Below are 14,537 nucleotides of genomic sequence, written 5' to 3'. Positions count from 1 at the left end.
TTCAGAAGGAGGAACCTCAGGTTTTAATAGGTTCAGGTGATGAATACTGCTTTATTTGCTGAATATTTATATCCCCTTGCTCCACGTTCACCAGTCACCGGCTGGAGGGAGGATTGGCATATGCTTGTCAAGTATATGATGAAATTCATTTGTATTTTCATATATTGAAACAATTAAAAGCACTATATTTGTAGTCAAGGAGGTTCTAGGTTTGAATTTTCTAGCTCTACCACTTATATGACCTTAAGATAAGTCATTTTATCCCAATTTCCTCTGGATTTTTTTCTCCATTTGTAAAAATGAGTGAGTTACACTAGATAATATCTAAGATCCCACCTGGTTCCAAATCCTAAGATCTCTATGATATGCTTATTATTAATTTTAAATTAATATTTTACTTTGTATTGACATAGCACCATCTGAAGATCTCAAAGCTGCCCTTTATCTTGTCCGTTGTGGATTTTTCAATATTTTTGTCTAAAACTTAAATACTCCAGTATAGAATTTGAATTAAATATTCAGTAGCATGCTTTCTGTTAGAAGTCAGCAATGGTTGGCACGTGTTGATATGCTATTATTTTAGCGAATGTGAATGTTATATTAACATTTTTACTGTTCAGGACCTATGTTATATTCCCTTTCTTGTTTATCCTTTCACAGAAAATTAAAAGAGAGAACCATATTGTAATATCATTTAATAACAGGGCTGTTCACCATATGCCTTTTTGTGGCAGCTTATGGTCTTAAAACATTTTCTCTCCCTTATATCATCAAAGCTTCTGATTTATATACAAAGTGTTTTCAGTTCATTTTTCTTGTTTTTATGTGGCGAACTAGCTTTTTAAAAAGGAGATAATTTCACTTAATAAATGGAAGTAAGTGATTTTGTGTAATGAAAAAAAGATAAATTCTAAGACTTAGCTGATTTGGGGTGAAGTGTTTAATGTTAGTAACATCATATTGTTGTTTTCGTGGTTTTTTTTGTTTTGTTTTGCTTTTGTTTTTAAATAGAGCTTCAGTGTTCTTTTGTGCCCTTGCTTTGACATACTGTTTCTAAGTAAGATTGTATTCTTCGAAGGTCATGTTCTAAGTCTAATTTCTTAAGTTGTCTAAGGTCTGAGTTGTCAAAGTTGAAAAGACTTAAGTGTTGAAAAGGACTTTAGTGTTTTGTGTATGTTTAGAATATGATCTGCTGTGTGTTTTGAGACATTTACTTTTTTTGTTAGAATCTGTTATTCTGGTAAAATGAATTTAGCATTTACAATTTTAATTTAAGACTACATTTATGTGTAGTGCGACTGTCTAGGAATGAGGTCTAGGGTATTTGGGGAGGGATTAATGGGAGGGATTAATGTGGGAGCAATTTTTAAGATTTTGGAAACGGGCCATTTTTTCAGAATTGTCTTGTGTTAATGGGGGTGACTAGTCATTATATAGTAGAAAGATGCATGGACCTCAGTTCTAATCCTGGTTCTATGAACCTTGAGCATGTTGCTTGAACTGAATCTGAATTATCATCTATAAAATGAGGGGTTTTAAGTAGATCACCTTTATGGTTTCTTCTACCTTGAAAATTCTGTAATTCTAATCATATTACTTGTGTAAAGTACCTTTTTTAAGTGAGTTGTTGCTCAGATTAGATTGCAAATTAAAACTCAGTTCTTTGAAAGCAAATATTTTATGTTTATGTAAAAAGCTTAATTATTAATTAAAGTTACACACTGTTGGATATGGATACCCTACTTGTGTGTGTGTGTGTGTGTACCCGCATGCAGCATACAAGGCAGAATTTACTCAAGTAAATCAAGGCCAGTAGAGAAGAATAAATGGTTCTTGAGCATATAACCATTTTAGATCAAATTCTACACTGCCGGTAGAATAGGAAGCTATATATTATTTGCATCTAATTTTTTTTTTTAAACTTATAGGCAACATCATCATCACTGACTTCACCTTTTCAGTCTTCATGGTATGGTGAATCTGAGAGAACCCAGGGGGCATACCCAAGATTGCAAAACCAGCAACGAGAACATGATTCAAAGAGGCCTAAGCTTTCCTATACAAGTTGTACAACTACCTCAGCTGGGAGAAATAATGGAAGTGGTTTGAATTCAATATCAGGTAATAATAATTAGGGGTCAAAATATAGTAAACTATTTTCGAAAACAGAAAAATTTATGATTTTTGTTTTCATAAAACAAAATCCTTGAAATAGCCAAATATTTGGAGTTGAATGGGTAGAAATGATTTTATAGGCTGTGAGACTGAAGCATCAGTTTTGTTAAATGTCCAGGGTCATAATGCAAGTCATTACTGGAATTAGAAAGTGAAACTTAAGAATTAACCTTTTTAATTTAGTGCCTATGTCTGACACAGAAAACTTTTAACTTTTTTTCCCCCTAAATAGACCTGTTTATTTTAAATTATATTAAAATTGATCAATTAGACATTTATTTTGATATTTTCAAAATTTGTTAGAAAGACAGATAAACTATCTAAAGAGGTTTTGTTTTTCAAAGCACAATTTCTGGCCGAAGGCTGATTGATCTGCTATTTTTATTTCCAAGAGTTTTGTAAATTAAAAATAAAAATGGACTGGGAACAGGGGCAGCTAGGTGGTGCAGTGGGTAGAGCGCCGGCCCTGAAGTCAGGAGGACCTGAGTTCAAATTCGACTTCAGACCAAACACTTGACATTTACTAGCTGTGTGACCCTGGGAAAGTCACTTAACCCCAATTGCCTAAAGATTAAAAAAAAAAAAATGGACTAGGACAACAAGTTGTACTAGCAAGTTTTTTAACTTGTTAAAAAAAAAACCCTAACAAAGGGTTTTTAATCCCCCTTCTGTTTTCTGACTGAGACTTTTGCACTTAATTTTTCTATGCCTCAGTCTCTTTCACCAATATAATGAGAATCTTAAGTTGTATTTCTCAGGTCCTTTTCAACTCTTTCAGTATGGAGTGAGAGATAGAATTTTTAAAGTATCATTTTATGCTTAAACGATTAAATAAATTGTTAGCATTTCTCTTTCAAAATATCAGTTTTTATATTTAAATTCACCCTTTGGGCTAAAACTAAAAATCCTTTGAGAGTATTTTGTATATATTTAACAGTTCTAAAGATAACCAGGACTTACCTATTTTTTAACTGGATCTTCTAGGTTTTAAATAATTTTGCTTGATGTATTCAAACTTGTTTGGGGGAGGTGGGGTTATGACAAGGAGGTTCTGGTGAATGTGAAAATCCTGATTCATTCTGTTACACCAGATATCAAGGTTATCATTTCATGCTTAGGCATTTGTGTTGAATTTTTAGTCACCTCATTTCAGGACCCAGCTGCGTTATCAATTCAGTGAACTAATTCTTGAAAATCTTGTGTCCTTAATACCAGGATACATTTCAGGCATTGCTCTATTTTCTTTCCCTCCGTTTTTGCCACTTGAAAAACTGAAGTTGCGTTATTTATAGGAAAGATGGGAGTAAGAGTCCTAATAAAATGCGGGCTTTAAAGTTCTTTACATCTAGCTCATAAAATATGGTTATGAAAGACTGAACCATAGTAGTTATACATCCGTGGGGCATAATGATGAATCCAAAATTCTGCTTTTACAGTTGTCTAGAACTAAATGTTCTCACTGTGATAAGATAATTGAAATATTTTCAAGGTAGAGCAGTCTCATTATTTATAATATTTCGTAACTATAGCCATTCCATGGAAGTATTATATTCCAAGTTGTGAAAAAGAATGTAACTTTTGGCATGGTACTTTATGTCATTAAGAACCAAAAACTTACCTGAGTTCTCAATTTTTTTTTAATATAGTACAGCTACCAGTTTCACCCTAGCCTGGTTGGAAACTGTACTAGTAATTTGCTATCAGATTGTTTGGTTCCTAGAAAATGGTGCAGTTACTACATGCATTATGTTTCCAAATGTATGAGCTCAGCTTATAATGTGGTAAAGTGATGGAAATGTGGATTCAGAGTAAGCTAAGTGAACATCCGTAGCAGCATTTTCTCTCAATTTGGGGGGGAAAAAAGAGTGAGTATGTGATTGTTTTCTTTATGATAGTCTATGAAAGTTGAACATACTTGAACAATTTACTTTTATAATCTGGACAAATTCCTCTATTACTGTATGCCTTCATTCCACCTTCCATGTTAGGAATATAGGACCATAAGATTTAGAACTTAGATTGTCTAGTCTATTCTAACACTTCCATTTTACTCTTGAGGAAACTAAGAGGTCTGGAAGGGTAAAGTGACTTTCCTAATATTGTAATTAATTACAGAAAGAAGTAGAACCAGGATTTGAATTTGTTTCCAGGTTTAGTCTTCTGCCTGATCTTTTTAATTTTTTTTAAAGGTAGTTGGGTTTAAGTGACTTGCCCTGGGTCACACAGCTAGTAAATGTCAAGTGTTTGGTCTGAGGCCGGATTGATTTCAGGTCCTTCTGACTTCAGGGCCGGTGCTCTATTTACTGCACCGCCTGATTGCCCCCGCCTGGTCTTTTTTGCCACCATACCTCACCTCATCCTCCTATACTACCTCAAATTAACACGCCAGTAGATTTCATTGATTTCTTTCATTTCCACACTCCAACCTTCACTCCTTCAGGAAATGCCCCTTGGTTCCAATTCTGCTTGTTTACTCTGCCTGGAAAATGCCATCATGATCATTTAATAGCACATTTCATCCATGTATCTGACTTTTGGAAGAGAGGCATAGTGAGAATGGGGTCATCGTATTTGAGAAAGGAGAGAAAGAACTTGTATGGGATTGTTGGGAGAATGGATTCCAGATCCTTAGTATTATAACTGAAGATGAACTAGGATATTTCTTTGTATCCAGGAATTTTTGGTGACTAGTCCAGGAATCTGCCCTCATCTTGCCAGGAGCAGATGAGCTGGCTTAGCTCATCAGTTGTAAAGCAGGAGAAAGGGAGGCCATGAACTGTCTCTTATGGACAGCTATCCCTCTCCCTTCTCCAAATTAGTCACAGGTTTCACATGTACTTTCAGTACTTCTCTTATAAATAGAAATAGTGAAAGAAGACACCTCTGACCTTAAAAAAAAAAGTATATGAATAGAAAACTTTGTTTTTTGATTGCTGAAGTTTTAATGTAAACCATTAATTTTTTGTTTGTGAATGCAACTGAGCTTCACACAAAGCTGTCAGTGAAGGAAACAGCTGTTCATTTCTTTCCCCTTGTTTTAATTCAGAATGAGGGTGTTAAAGGCATCTGGTAAGAAACACAGGGGACACTCAGGCTAACACTTAGAATCTTTAACCGTGACCAGGATTGGTCACAAGGCTAAAATCTCCCATAGCTTAGATTTCACTTCTTAACAGTGGATGGCTATGTTTGCTTTTGTTACTTCCATGCTAAGGCAGTTCAAACATGTGGGTGAGACCAAGGGTTTGACCGGGACAGGGAGAAGGGTAGGGCAGGCAGTTTTTTTCCCCCTTGAATTCCATTGGCTTTCCATTTCTAGTGTCACAGGCAGTGAAATGGACTTACCATTGCATTTATATAGCTTTTTCCTTGGAGGAACATCCATCTGTATTTCACACTTATGATTAGTAGGCATCCCTTGAGTGTTTACATTATTAGAGCTAACACGTAGATTGAGTTTCTCTACTTCTGGCCATACCATACTATGTACCTTAATGACTAGTGATTGGCATTGGCGGGGAGGTACAAAGATTTGATAAAACATTGACACTGCCTTAGTGGAATTTAATGGTCTAGTTTAGGAATATGGCATAAATAACCAAAATGCAAAATAGTTCTTAGAGGGGTGCAAACAGAATGTTTTGTGAGGGTTAAATGAGAATAAGGAGCAACTAGCAATATCAGGTAAGGTTTAATGGAAGAATTGTCATTTGAGTTGTACATTGAAAGATGAATAGGAGGTTATTAGGTACAATGAAAAAGAAAGAACATTCAATACCTAGGGAACAGCTTGAGTAAAATACAAGAAGGTGGAGGAATACACGGTTTGCTTGGGGTACTGAGAGCAGTCTTATATGACTGAACACAGAAAGTTGCAGGGAATTATAGGAGATAAGGATGGTATAGAAGCTGGTATCTTACTATGGAAGCCCTTGAATGATCAGCAGTAGAGTTGGAACTTGGTTGAAAAAATTTTGAGTACAGGAATCATGGCCAGAAATGCTTAAGGAAGATTAATTTGACTTCAGTTTGATGAATATACTGGAGAAGATAGATGGTGTAGAGAAAACCTCTTGAGAAGCTTTTACAGTAGTCCAAATAGGTGATACTGAGAATCAACAGTATGTTGTATCAGAATGAGTCCTGGATGAGGAGTAAGAAGAAGATTTGGTTTCAGATCTCAGCCCTGTTATTTGATCTTTGGACCTCAGTTTCTTCATCAGTAAAATTGAAATAAAAGTAATATGTACTTCACAGGATTGTTGTAAGGAAAACTCTTGGCAAACCTTAAGATGCTTATTATAGTTGTCTAAAGAATTGAAAATGGCAATTGGGAGGTACATGGTAAACATGAGCTGGCATAAAAGTATCTCATCAAAGAAATGATCATTATGCAATCCTTTTGCCCTTGGAATATGGAAATGTTTGTGTTAATTAGTATTTGTCCCATACAAAATAATAAAAATTAATTATTTTTAACAAAAAATATTGTAATTTAAATGAAAAGGGCTGGCACACTGTGAGAGTGAGGATCAACTGATGGTCATTCTGTGTACCACTAGTATTCTTGCAGTATTAACAGGGCAAGCTAGGCCTCCAGTGTTTTGGGTTGATTCCTCATGGTGAACTTAAGAAGGTCAGGAACAAGAATTGCACAGAATCAGCAGCCACAGATAGATTTCTGTCTATATCTTTGAAGGGAAATATTCACATAGATGAGATCATGGATCTATTTGCATTGGGATATTAGGGATGAGGAAGATAACACCAGGGTTTTGAACATAGGTGCCTAAGGTGAATGATAGTGCCACTGGTGCCACTGATGGAAATAATAAAATTATAATCATATTTAGGAGAAGATAAAAAGGTCAGATTTGAATGGGTTGAATTTGAGATGGCAATGCGATATCTAGGTGACAACAGCCTCTAGAAAACTAGAGGTGTAGATCTGTAGTTTGAAGAGAAATCAGGATTGGAGGTAAAGATTTAAGAATAATCTGATTTAGACGTGATAGGTGAAGCTGTCAGAGTGGCTAAATCTACCAAGGGGAAAAGTATAGTGAAAAATAAAGAAGGTCAGTGAGACAGTGTAAGTTGAAGTACCTGGCATAAGGTGAAAAGAAGAGGGGAGGTAGTCATTGAAAGGGAAAGCAAAAACATTAGAGATTTAAAAAGAGAACCAGGAGAGTAGTATCTGTGTTTTAGAGAGAGAGGTATCTATGGGGAGGATGGGTTCTATTCTAATCATAATGTGTTGCATTTAGAGTTGGAGGATGAATACTCAGAAAATCAAATTATTGACTTTGTTGTATATAAATAGAGCCTTCATTAGAAGGTGCCTTTTGAATTAAAATACATCCTGCTTGCCTAAGATTGGTGTAAAATACTGGGTTGTGTAGAGAGCCCACATTTTAGAATTGTATTTTCTGTAGATAATAATGCTTTGAAAAGCTTACAGGGTTGTGAAGAAAACTCTTTGTAAACCTTTAAAACATGATACAGATGTGAGTTCGTAATGCCTGAAAGGTGATAATGATAAGGCAGAATAGTGAAGCTCGGTTTTTTGTTTGTTTTGTTTTTCTACTTGATAGTATTTTATTTTCCTTCCAATTATGTGCAAAAATAGGTTTCAACATTCACTTTTACAAGATTTTGAGTTCCAATTTTTCCCCTTCCCCAAGATAACATGCAATCTGATATAGGCTGTACATGTACAATCATGTTAAACATATTTCTACATTAGTCATGTTGTGAAAGAAGAATCAGAATGAAAGGGGAAAGCCATGAGAAAGAAAACGAGAGAAAATAATATGCTTCAATCTGCATTCAGAGGCTCTATAGTTCTTTCTCTGAATGTGTACAGCATTTTCCATTGTGAGTTCCTTGGGATTAAGTCTTAGATCATTGCATTGCTGAGAAAAGCTAAGTCTATCAAAGTTGATGATCGTACAGTGTTGAACTAGATTTTTAATTGTGCAGTTTTACTGCTACTTTAAAATAAATTTGACTTAGAAATTTACACATTTTTGAGTCGACTAGGGCACAGATTCTTGGCCATTATCTCACTTCCATTAGTATACAAATTTAGAATCTCCTTAACACCTTCCCCCTCTCCTCCCAAAAAAATTACTGGGGCTAATTTTTTACACACTTGTTTTCTTCAAGAGGCAAATAAAATTACTATTATTCTTGGCATAAAGTTTTGATTTCTTGAGGTTGGTGGTTTGCCTTGTACAAAGATTAATCACTTATTATGGATAAAATTGAATGCAATAATATTGTCTCTTAAGTTGTTTTAAATTGCAGCCCAGTGAAATAAATATTACAAATAACTAGTCCAAATTATTTATGTAACTTCTAATTTTAGCAATTGGTGTTAATAGAAGTTTTGTCCCAACTTGTTTCTGCAAAATAGGAGATCTAGTATGACCAATCATGATGTATTTTATAGCCTCAAATATGGGTTGTGATGCTTAATAGACTAGATTTTTATAGGGTTTCATTAGAGAACTGCTCTTCCTTGTATAGATCTTGACCTGTAGGCAAATAAGTGCCCTTTTTGTTTTCATTATGCAAAAGTGACATGGCATTTCAAAAACATTGGTGGCTTATTTTCTGTGAAGGATCTGCTATATTATGTACCCCCAAAATGTCTGATTTTAAGTGTGTGTTAGTTAATCATGTGGATGAATTTTTAAAGTCATATTATAAGCTTTTTAATTTAAAACTTCACTTTTATTTTTAGATTCTTCTTGGAGACATAGTCAGATTCCCAGGTCTTCTTCAATGGTACTTGGATCACTGGGGACTGAATTAGTGAGAGAAAGAAGAGATCTGGAAAGGAGAACAGATCCCTCTATTAGTCTTATGGATTGTAGTCACAGGAGTGGTGATTTTACATCTTCATCATGTATGTTTAAACTATATTTTTACTTGTGGCTTGTGTAAAGTGCAGTTTCACATTGTTTTACATGTATTCATTGAACTAATAATAGAAAGAAATGAGTACAGTTTATGGCATTAGGTGAAGAGGATGGAAGAACAAGTTGAGAAAGCTACTTTATTATTTGGGCTTGGGAACCCCAGTTACTAAGGTGAGTGTTTGTTTGCCAAATTATTTTACCTTTCACAACCACACTCCTAGAAAAAGAAGTCTAAACCTTTGCTTACACTTCCATTACTTCATTCACTTTAAATTTTTTGATATCAAGCTTCCACTACTATCTTCTGACCAAAACAAATCTCTCCAAGGTTTGTCAGTACTCTCATTAAATCTTGTGACTTGGTTCTCAATTCTCATCCTTTTTGTGACTTCTCTGCATCATTTTAAAAATAAAAAAAAAAATTCAATGAACTCTCCCCATTAAAAAAAAAAGAGATTTAAAAAATAGCAAAACAAATTCCCATATTGACCATGTTTATTTAGTCCCTTAACTCTGTTGACTCTCCCATTCTGGATGTATCTGTAGTCATTTGTTATGTGGTTTTTTCCTGGTTATCCTCCTACCTCTGACTGCTCCCTTTTGGCCTTCTTTACTGAGTCATCTCTCTTGTTCCTTTATCATGGATAATCTCCCAAGATTCTCTCTAGGCCCTGTTCTCTATGTCTGTGCCCTCTCTTGGTAATCTCATTAGCCCACAATAGATTGACTTATATTTATGGAAATGACTCCCAGAGCTATTTATCTAAATATTTCTAATATGTTCATAATTTCATATAACTTAATGCCTGCTAGACATTTCCTGTTGTGTCCTGTAAGTATACCAATTTTAGCATTTCCAGATTTTATGATCTTCCTTAATTCTGCCCCAAACTTCTCTGTATCCATTGAGGCAACTACCATTTCAGTCATTCAGGTTTAAAACCTTGGAGTCATGTGTCACATTCTTCTGTGGTCTTTCCCCAATATCTAATCATTTTTTTATTCATCAACTTCAATTCTGTCTCCCTCCTTTCTGCTGATAGCCACTACCCCAGTTTAGGCCCTAATCACCTAGCAACTCTGAAATCACTAGACTAGTGATTCTAGAACTTCTATGCCCCCAAGATCCTTTCATTAGGTCTGTGATATCAATACTGTGTTTATAATTATACTAAGACCTTATTTGATTGTTAAAATATTCTTCTCTTTTCCAACTATATATATCTTTTACTTCAGATTTTCTTCATATCACAACCAAACATCCTCACAACAGATTGAATGCAGAAATAAATAAGAGAATCTATCTTTCTGCTAAGCCATGTTTAACAGATTTGCACAAATATGTAAAACAGTGTCATTTTTCTCACTAAATTTTTGTTTTTAGAAAATAATTTTTTCCATTAAAATATTTTAATAGGTAATGTTTTTATTTTTAAATGAATAACTTAGTATTTTAAACAATTATAACTTCTGATACTTGTTAGATATTGACAGACATAACCCAATAAAACAAAAACTCTTTGGGATACTCACTTTTTAAGAGTATAAAGGGATTCTTAATAATTTTTAAGTCTAGGAGTTTTGGGATCAAAAGATTTGAGAATCGTTCACTTGCTCTTCTACTTACATCTCAGTTGGACTTTTTGCTTCTAGTCTTCACTTTATTCTTCATTCAGTTGTCAGAATTTATAATATTTATGTTCATATATCTCACTCCTCTGCTCAGGCCTCTTCAGTGACTCCCTATTGCCTCTACTATAAGTACATATTTCCAAGGTTGGCATTTAAACCTTTCACAATCTGGCTCCAGAATGTCCTTCCATGTTTGTATCACATTCTTCCCTTTCATCACACTTTTTTGATCAAACTGACCTTTGTACCTCTGAGGACTTTGTTTCTGATCAACATAGTCAGCAAAGACATCTTTCTGAAGTTGTTGGACAATAATACATTCTCTCTCAAATGGAACATTAGAATTATCCATTTTTTTTTTAATTTTAAAATTTATAATATTAGATATTAGAATTAAGCCAAAATAAGGTTTAACGTGCCACTGTATTTTTGTAATAGAACTGCATCTCATACATGGTAACATCTATTCAGTGAGTAGAGTAATGACAAAATGAAGACTATGCCAACAAATGTAACTTTTTAATATTTAAATTACTATATTCAGCTAATCATTTTCCTCTGTTGTCTCTTACTGTTTTAATAATAGATCTTCAAGATAGAGTTGCTTCTTCATATTCTCAAGGAGCAAGACCAAAAGAGAATTCACTGAATACTTTGAGATTAAATACATCATCCATGAACCGTCAATGGCCTTCTGAACATCAGTCCTCCTTTTATTCCAGAGAACCAAGCAGAAATTCTTCCAGATCAAACTTTTCTCGAAGAGAAATGGAATCTCCCCAAAGGAGCGTACAGCAAGGTTTTTCTTACATCCCAAATAGAGATGAAGCTCCTTCTGTTAGCAATTCTGAAAGGATTGGTTCATCTCAAAGATCATTGGCTGAGCCTTCTAATGACACTGAAGGAAGACGGACAACCAGGCAGTTGTTATCTCGTCTAGCTTCTAGTATGTCATCTACCTTTTTTTCACGAAGATCTAGTCAGGATTCCTTGAATACAAGATCGTTAGATTCTGAAAATTCCTATCTTGCCCCAAGAGTTCTGACTTCCACACAATCTAGTGGTAGTGCAGCTTCATCTTCTGAAGTTCCAGATAATAGAACACCTGAATCTTCTCAGGGATTTAGATTTCTTAGGCGAAGGTGGGGTTTATCATCTGTTGGCCAAAATCCTAACTCTGAGACTGGTTCAGAAAACTTTAGTCAAGAGTCTGAAAGTAGAAATGCTGGTTCCTGGTTGTCCTCCTCTCTAAGAAATAGATGCACACCTTTATTTTCAAGGAGACGTCGAGAAGGAAGAGATGAATCTACACGAATACACACTACTGATGTGCCATCTAGACCTCAGCATGTTTTGAGAAGAGAGTCTAATGAAGAAGTTCACCTTGAAACACAAAATGAGTCCCTTGGGACTACTGCCAACAGATCACAAACCCCCACAGTACCCAGCAGTGCTGCTGCTTCTGCTGCTTCCACACCAGATTTGGCTCACAGTGGAAGAAGTACAGGAATATCTGGAATTCTTCCTGGTTCCTTATTCCGATTTGCAGTCCCCTCTGCGCTAGGAAGCAGTCTATCCGACAATGTCATGATCACTGTAGATATTATTCCCTCAGGTTGGAATTCATCTGATGGACAGAATGATAGAACTAAAACTCTACCTTCAAGAGATCCAGAAAGGCTACAGAAAATAAAAGAGAGGTAAACTAATGTATTTTTCTTAAAGCCAAGTTCTGTATAGCGATATAGAAGTTCTTTATGTAATAATATGCTTAGAGTTTCTCCTATTTAAATGCTTTCCAGTAATATTGATAATTGAACTGAAAACTTTTGAAGTAAAGTTAGACTCTAAGGTCTGTATGCTATATACTTAGGTACTTAATGTAATTCTAAGAAATAGTTGGATTGAATTATGTGTATTGATAATTAAGGGTAGATAATATCAAAGAATAATATGAAGTTTTTATTGTCTTGGAATACAGAAATACACATGAAAAAGAACGTTGTTTTTTCCCACCCCTTGACAAAAAATCCAGCTAAACTTCTACTAGAAGAGGTCTCAGGTTGTTGGATAATTGCTGTAGAAACTTCTTGTAGCTGTTTAGAATTTCTTTCCCCTTCCTCTGGTTTTTCTTAGCATGAAGCAGCCTAGACCTTCTCTTCTGGTCCAGACCAGGTAGATTGAGGGTGCCAAGAAGAGGTTGTTCCTACATTAGGATAAATTTTTAACCTTCTTTGACATTAACTAATTTGATTTGGCTTGTTTTGCTGCTGTTTGACACCTAGACTTTACTAATAATTAAGTAAAGCTATATATATCCCTCAGTTAAAAGGAGAATTAGCTTGATGGGTGCTTCCCTCCAAGCATTAAAGAATTTGTCCTGTTAAGAAATCAGGATGGCACAAATAAGATTGTTGGGGAGAGAATTGGTAGAACTGGCAAGCTGTCTGTGTGAGAAGACCCTGGGGAGAGCATCAATTTAAAGTGAATGGTATTGCTATATAGTATTACATTCAGATAATGTGTAAAGAAAACAATTATAAATCAATACTGCTTGAATTACTATTGTATTATTTCCAAGTGAATGGTAATATAATTTCTTAATATGTTGCTGTAGGCTCACCTTGGATAGTAAGTAGTTTTTCAATTCCCCAGTAAGTTCAGTGGAAGTAATTTAGAAATTAACCTCTTATACAACAGACTTGTGAAGTAATTCTAACATGAGCAGTACATAAATGTGTGGAGCTGGGGTAAAAGTATTTTGCTTGAAGAGAAAAAAAATATGTTGTCACCATTTGTTTCCTTTTTCTTCAGTCTTCTTTTAGAGGACTCTGATGAAGAAGAAGGTGATTTGTGTAGAATTTGCCAGATGGCAGCTGCATCCTCCTCCAACCTTCTAATAGAGCCATGCAAATGCACTGGAAGTTTGCAATATGTTCATCAGGAATGTATGAAGAAGTGGCTACAAGCCAAAATTAATTCTGGTAAGATTTACCTGTTTTCTGACAAATTTTTTCTTTCTAGAATTAGTGTAAGATTTGTTCTATGCCTGAGGTTCTGTGACTAAGTGATGTATGTTATGTATTGGAATTATAATCTGAACTCAAGAAAAATATACCTGCCCACTGAATTAGCTCCAAAGAACTGTTAGTTTGTTTTTCATACCATCACAGAATCTTTTAAGGAGAAAGTTAACCTCAGAGGGACTTTGGAACAACTTCATTTGAAGAACACAAGGCCCAAAGAGTTCAAACAGGTCTAAAAAGGTCATGTAGTCGATTTAGTTCAAGAGTTACCATTGGAATCCACCTTTATTGATCTCTTCTCCCTTCCAGTGTACTTTATCCCACAAAATCCCTATTCAGCAGCTTTCAGCTACTTAGCAGCCTCTTCACATGTCTACAGTATGGACATAATGGATACTTGCATTGATGACCTTAGGATATTGTGGGATCTTTCATCTGCAAAATGAAAAATATTGTCTCTAAAATTCCTTTCAGTTTGATTTAGGGAAAAAAAAATTATATTGTTAAACATAGCATGTGGTAGTTGTGTTTCCATGTACAATTGCGTGTGTATATATGTATGTTTGTGTTAACTGTTAGACAATTGTCCCTTCTCTGTCCTGTTACAAATGCCATTTGTATTCTGGATTCTAGTTTTGATTCATTTTGTCAGACTTTTCAGTGAGCCAAGATGTATTTAAAGGCAGTGTGGTTCTGGTGAAAAGAGCATAGAACTTAGAACCATAAAACTTAGATTTGTATGCCCACTTTCCAATTTATTAGCTGTATAACTTTGAGCAAG

General features: G+C 34.9%; 1 protein-coding gene across 6 annotated transcripts in view; it reads left to right on the top strand.

The window, feature by feature from the left end:
• The window catches only part of MARCH7 (membrane associated ring-CH-type finger 7), a 51,599-nt gene that overhangs the window by 21,701 nt on the left and 15,361 nt on the right, over positions 1 to 14,537 (top strand). For all 6 annotated transcript variants that reach the window (XM_027866076.1, XM_027866077.1, XM_027866075.1 and 3 more), the window contains 4 exons: positions 1,929 to 2,121; positions 8,921 to 9,085; positions 11,317 to 12,430; positions 13,545 to 13,714. In XM_027866076.1, the coding sequence (XP_027721877.1) occupies positions 1,929 to 2,121; positions 8,921 to 9,085; positions 11,317 to 12,430; positions 13,545 to 13,714 (1,642 nt within the window). The remainder of the gene's footprint in view (positions 1 to 1,928; positions 2,122 to 8,920; positions 9,086 to 11,316; positions 12,431 to 13,544; positions 13,715 to 14,537) is intronic.

The sequence above is a fragment of the Vombatus ursinus genome, unplaced genomic scaffold, assembly GCF_900497805.2.
Source record: "Vombatus ursinus unplaced genomic scaffold, bare-nosed wombat genome assembly UNPS02014779.1, whole genome shotgun sequence".
NCBI classification, from domain to species: Eukaryota; Metazoa; Chordata; class Mammalia; order Diprotodontia; family Vombatidae; genus Vombatus; species Vombatus ursinus.
Note: the sequence above shows the minus strand (reverse complement) of the source record. Positions and strands in the feature narration are given on the sequence as shown.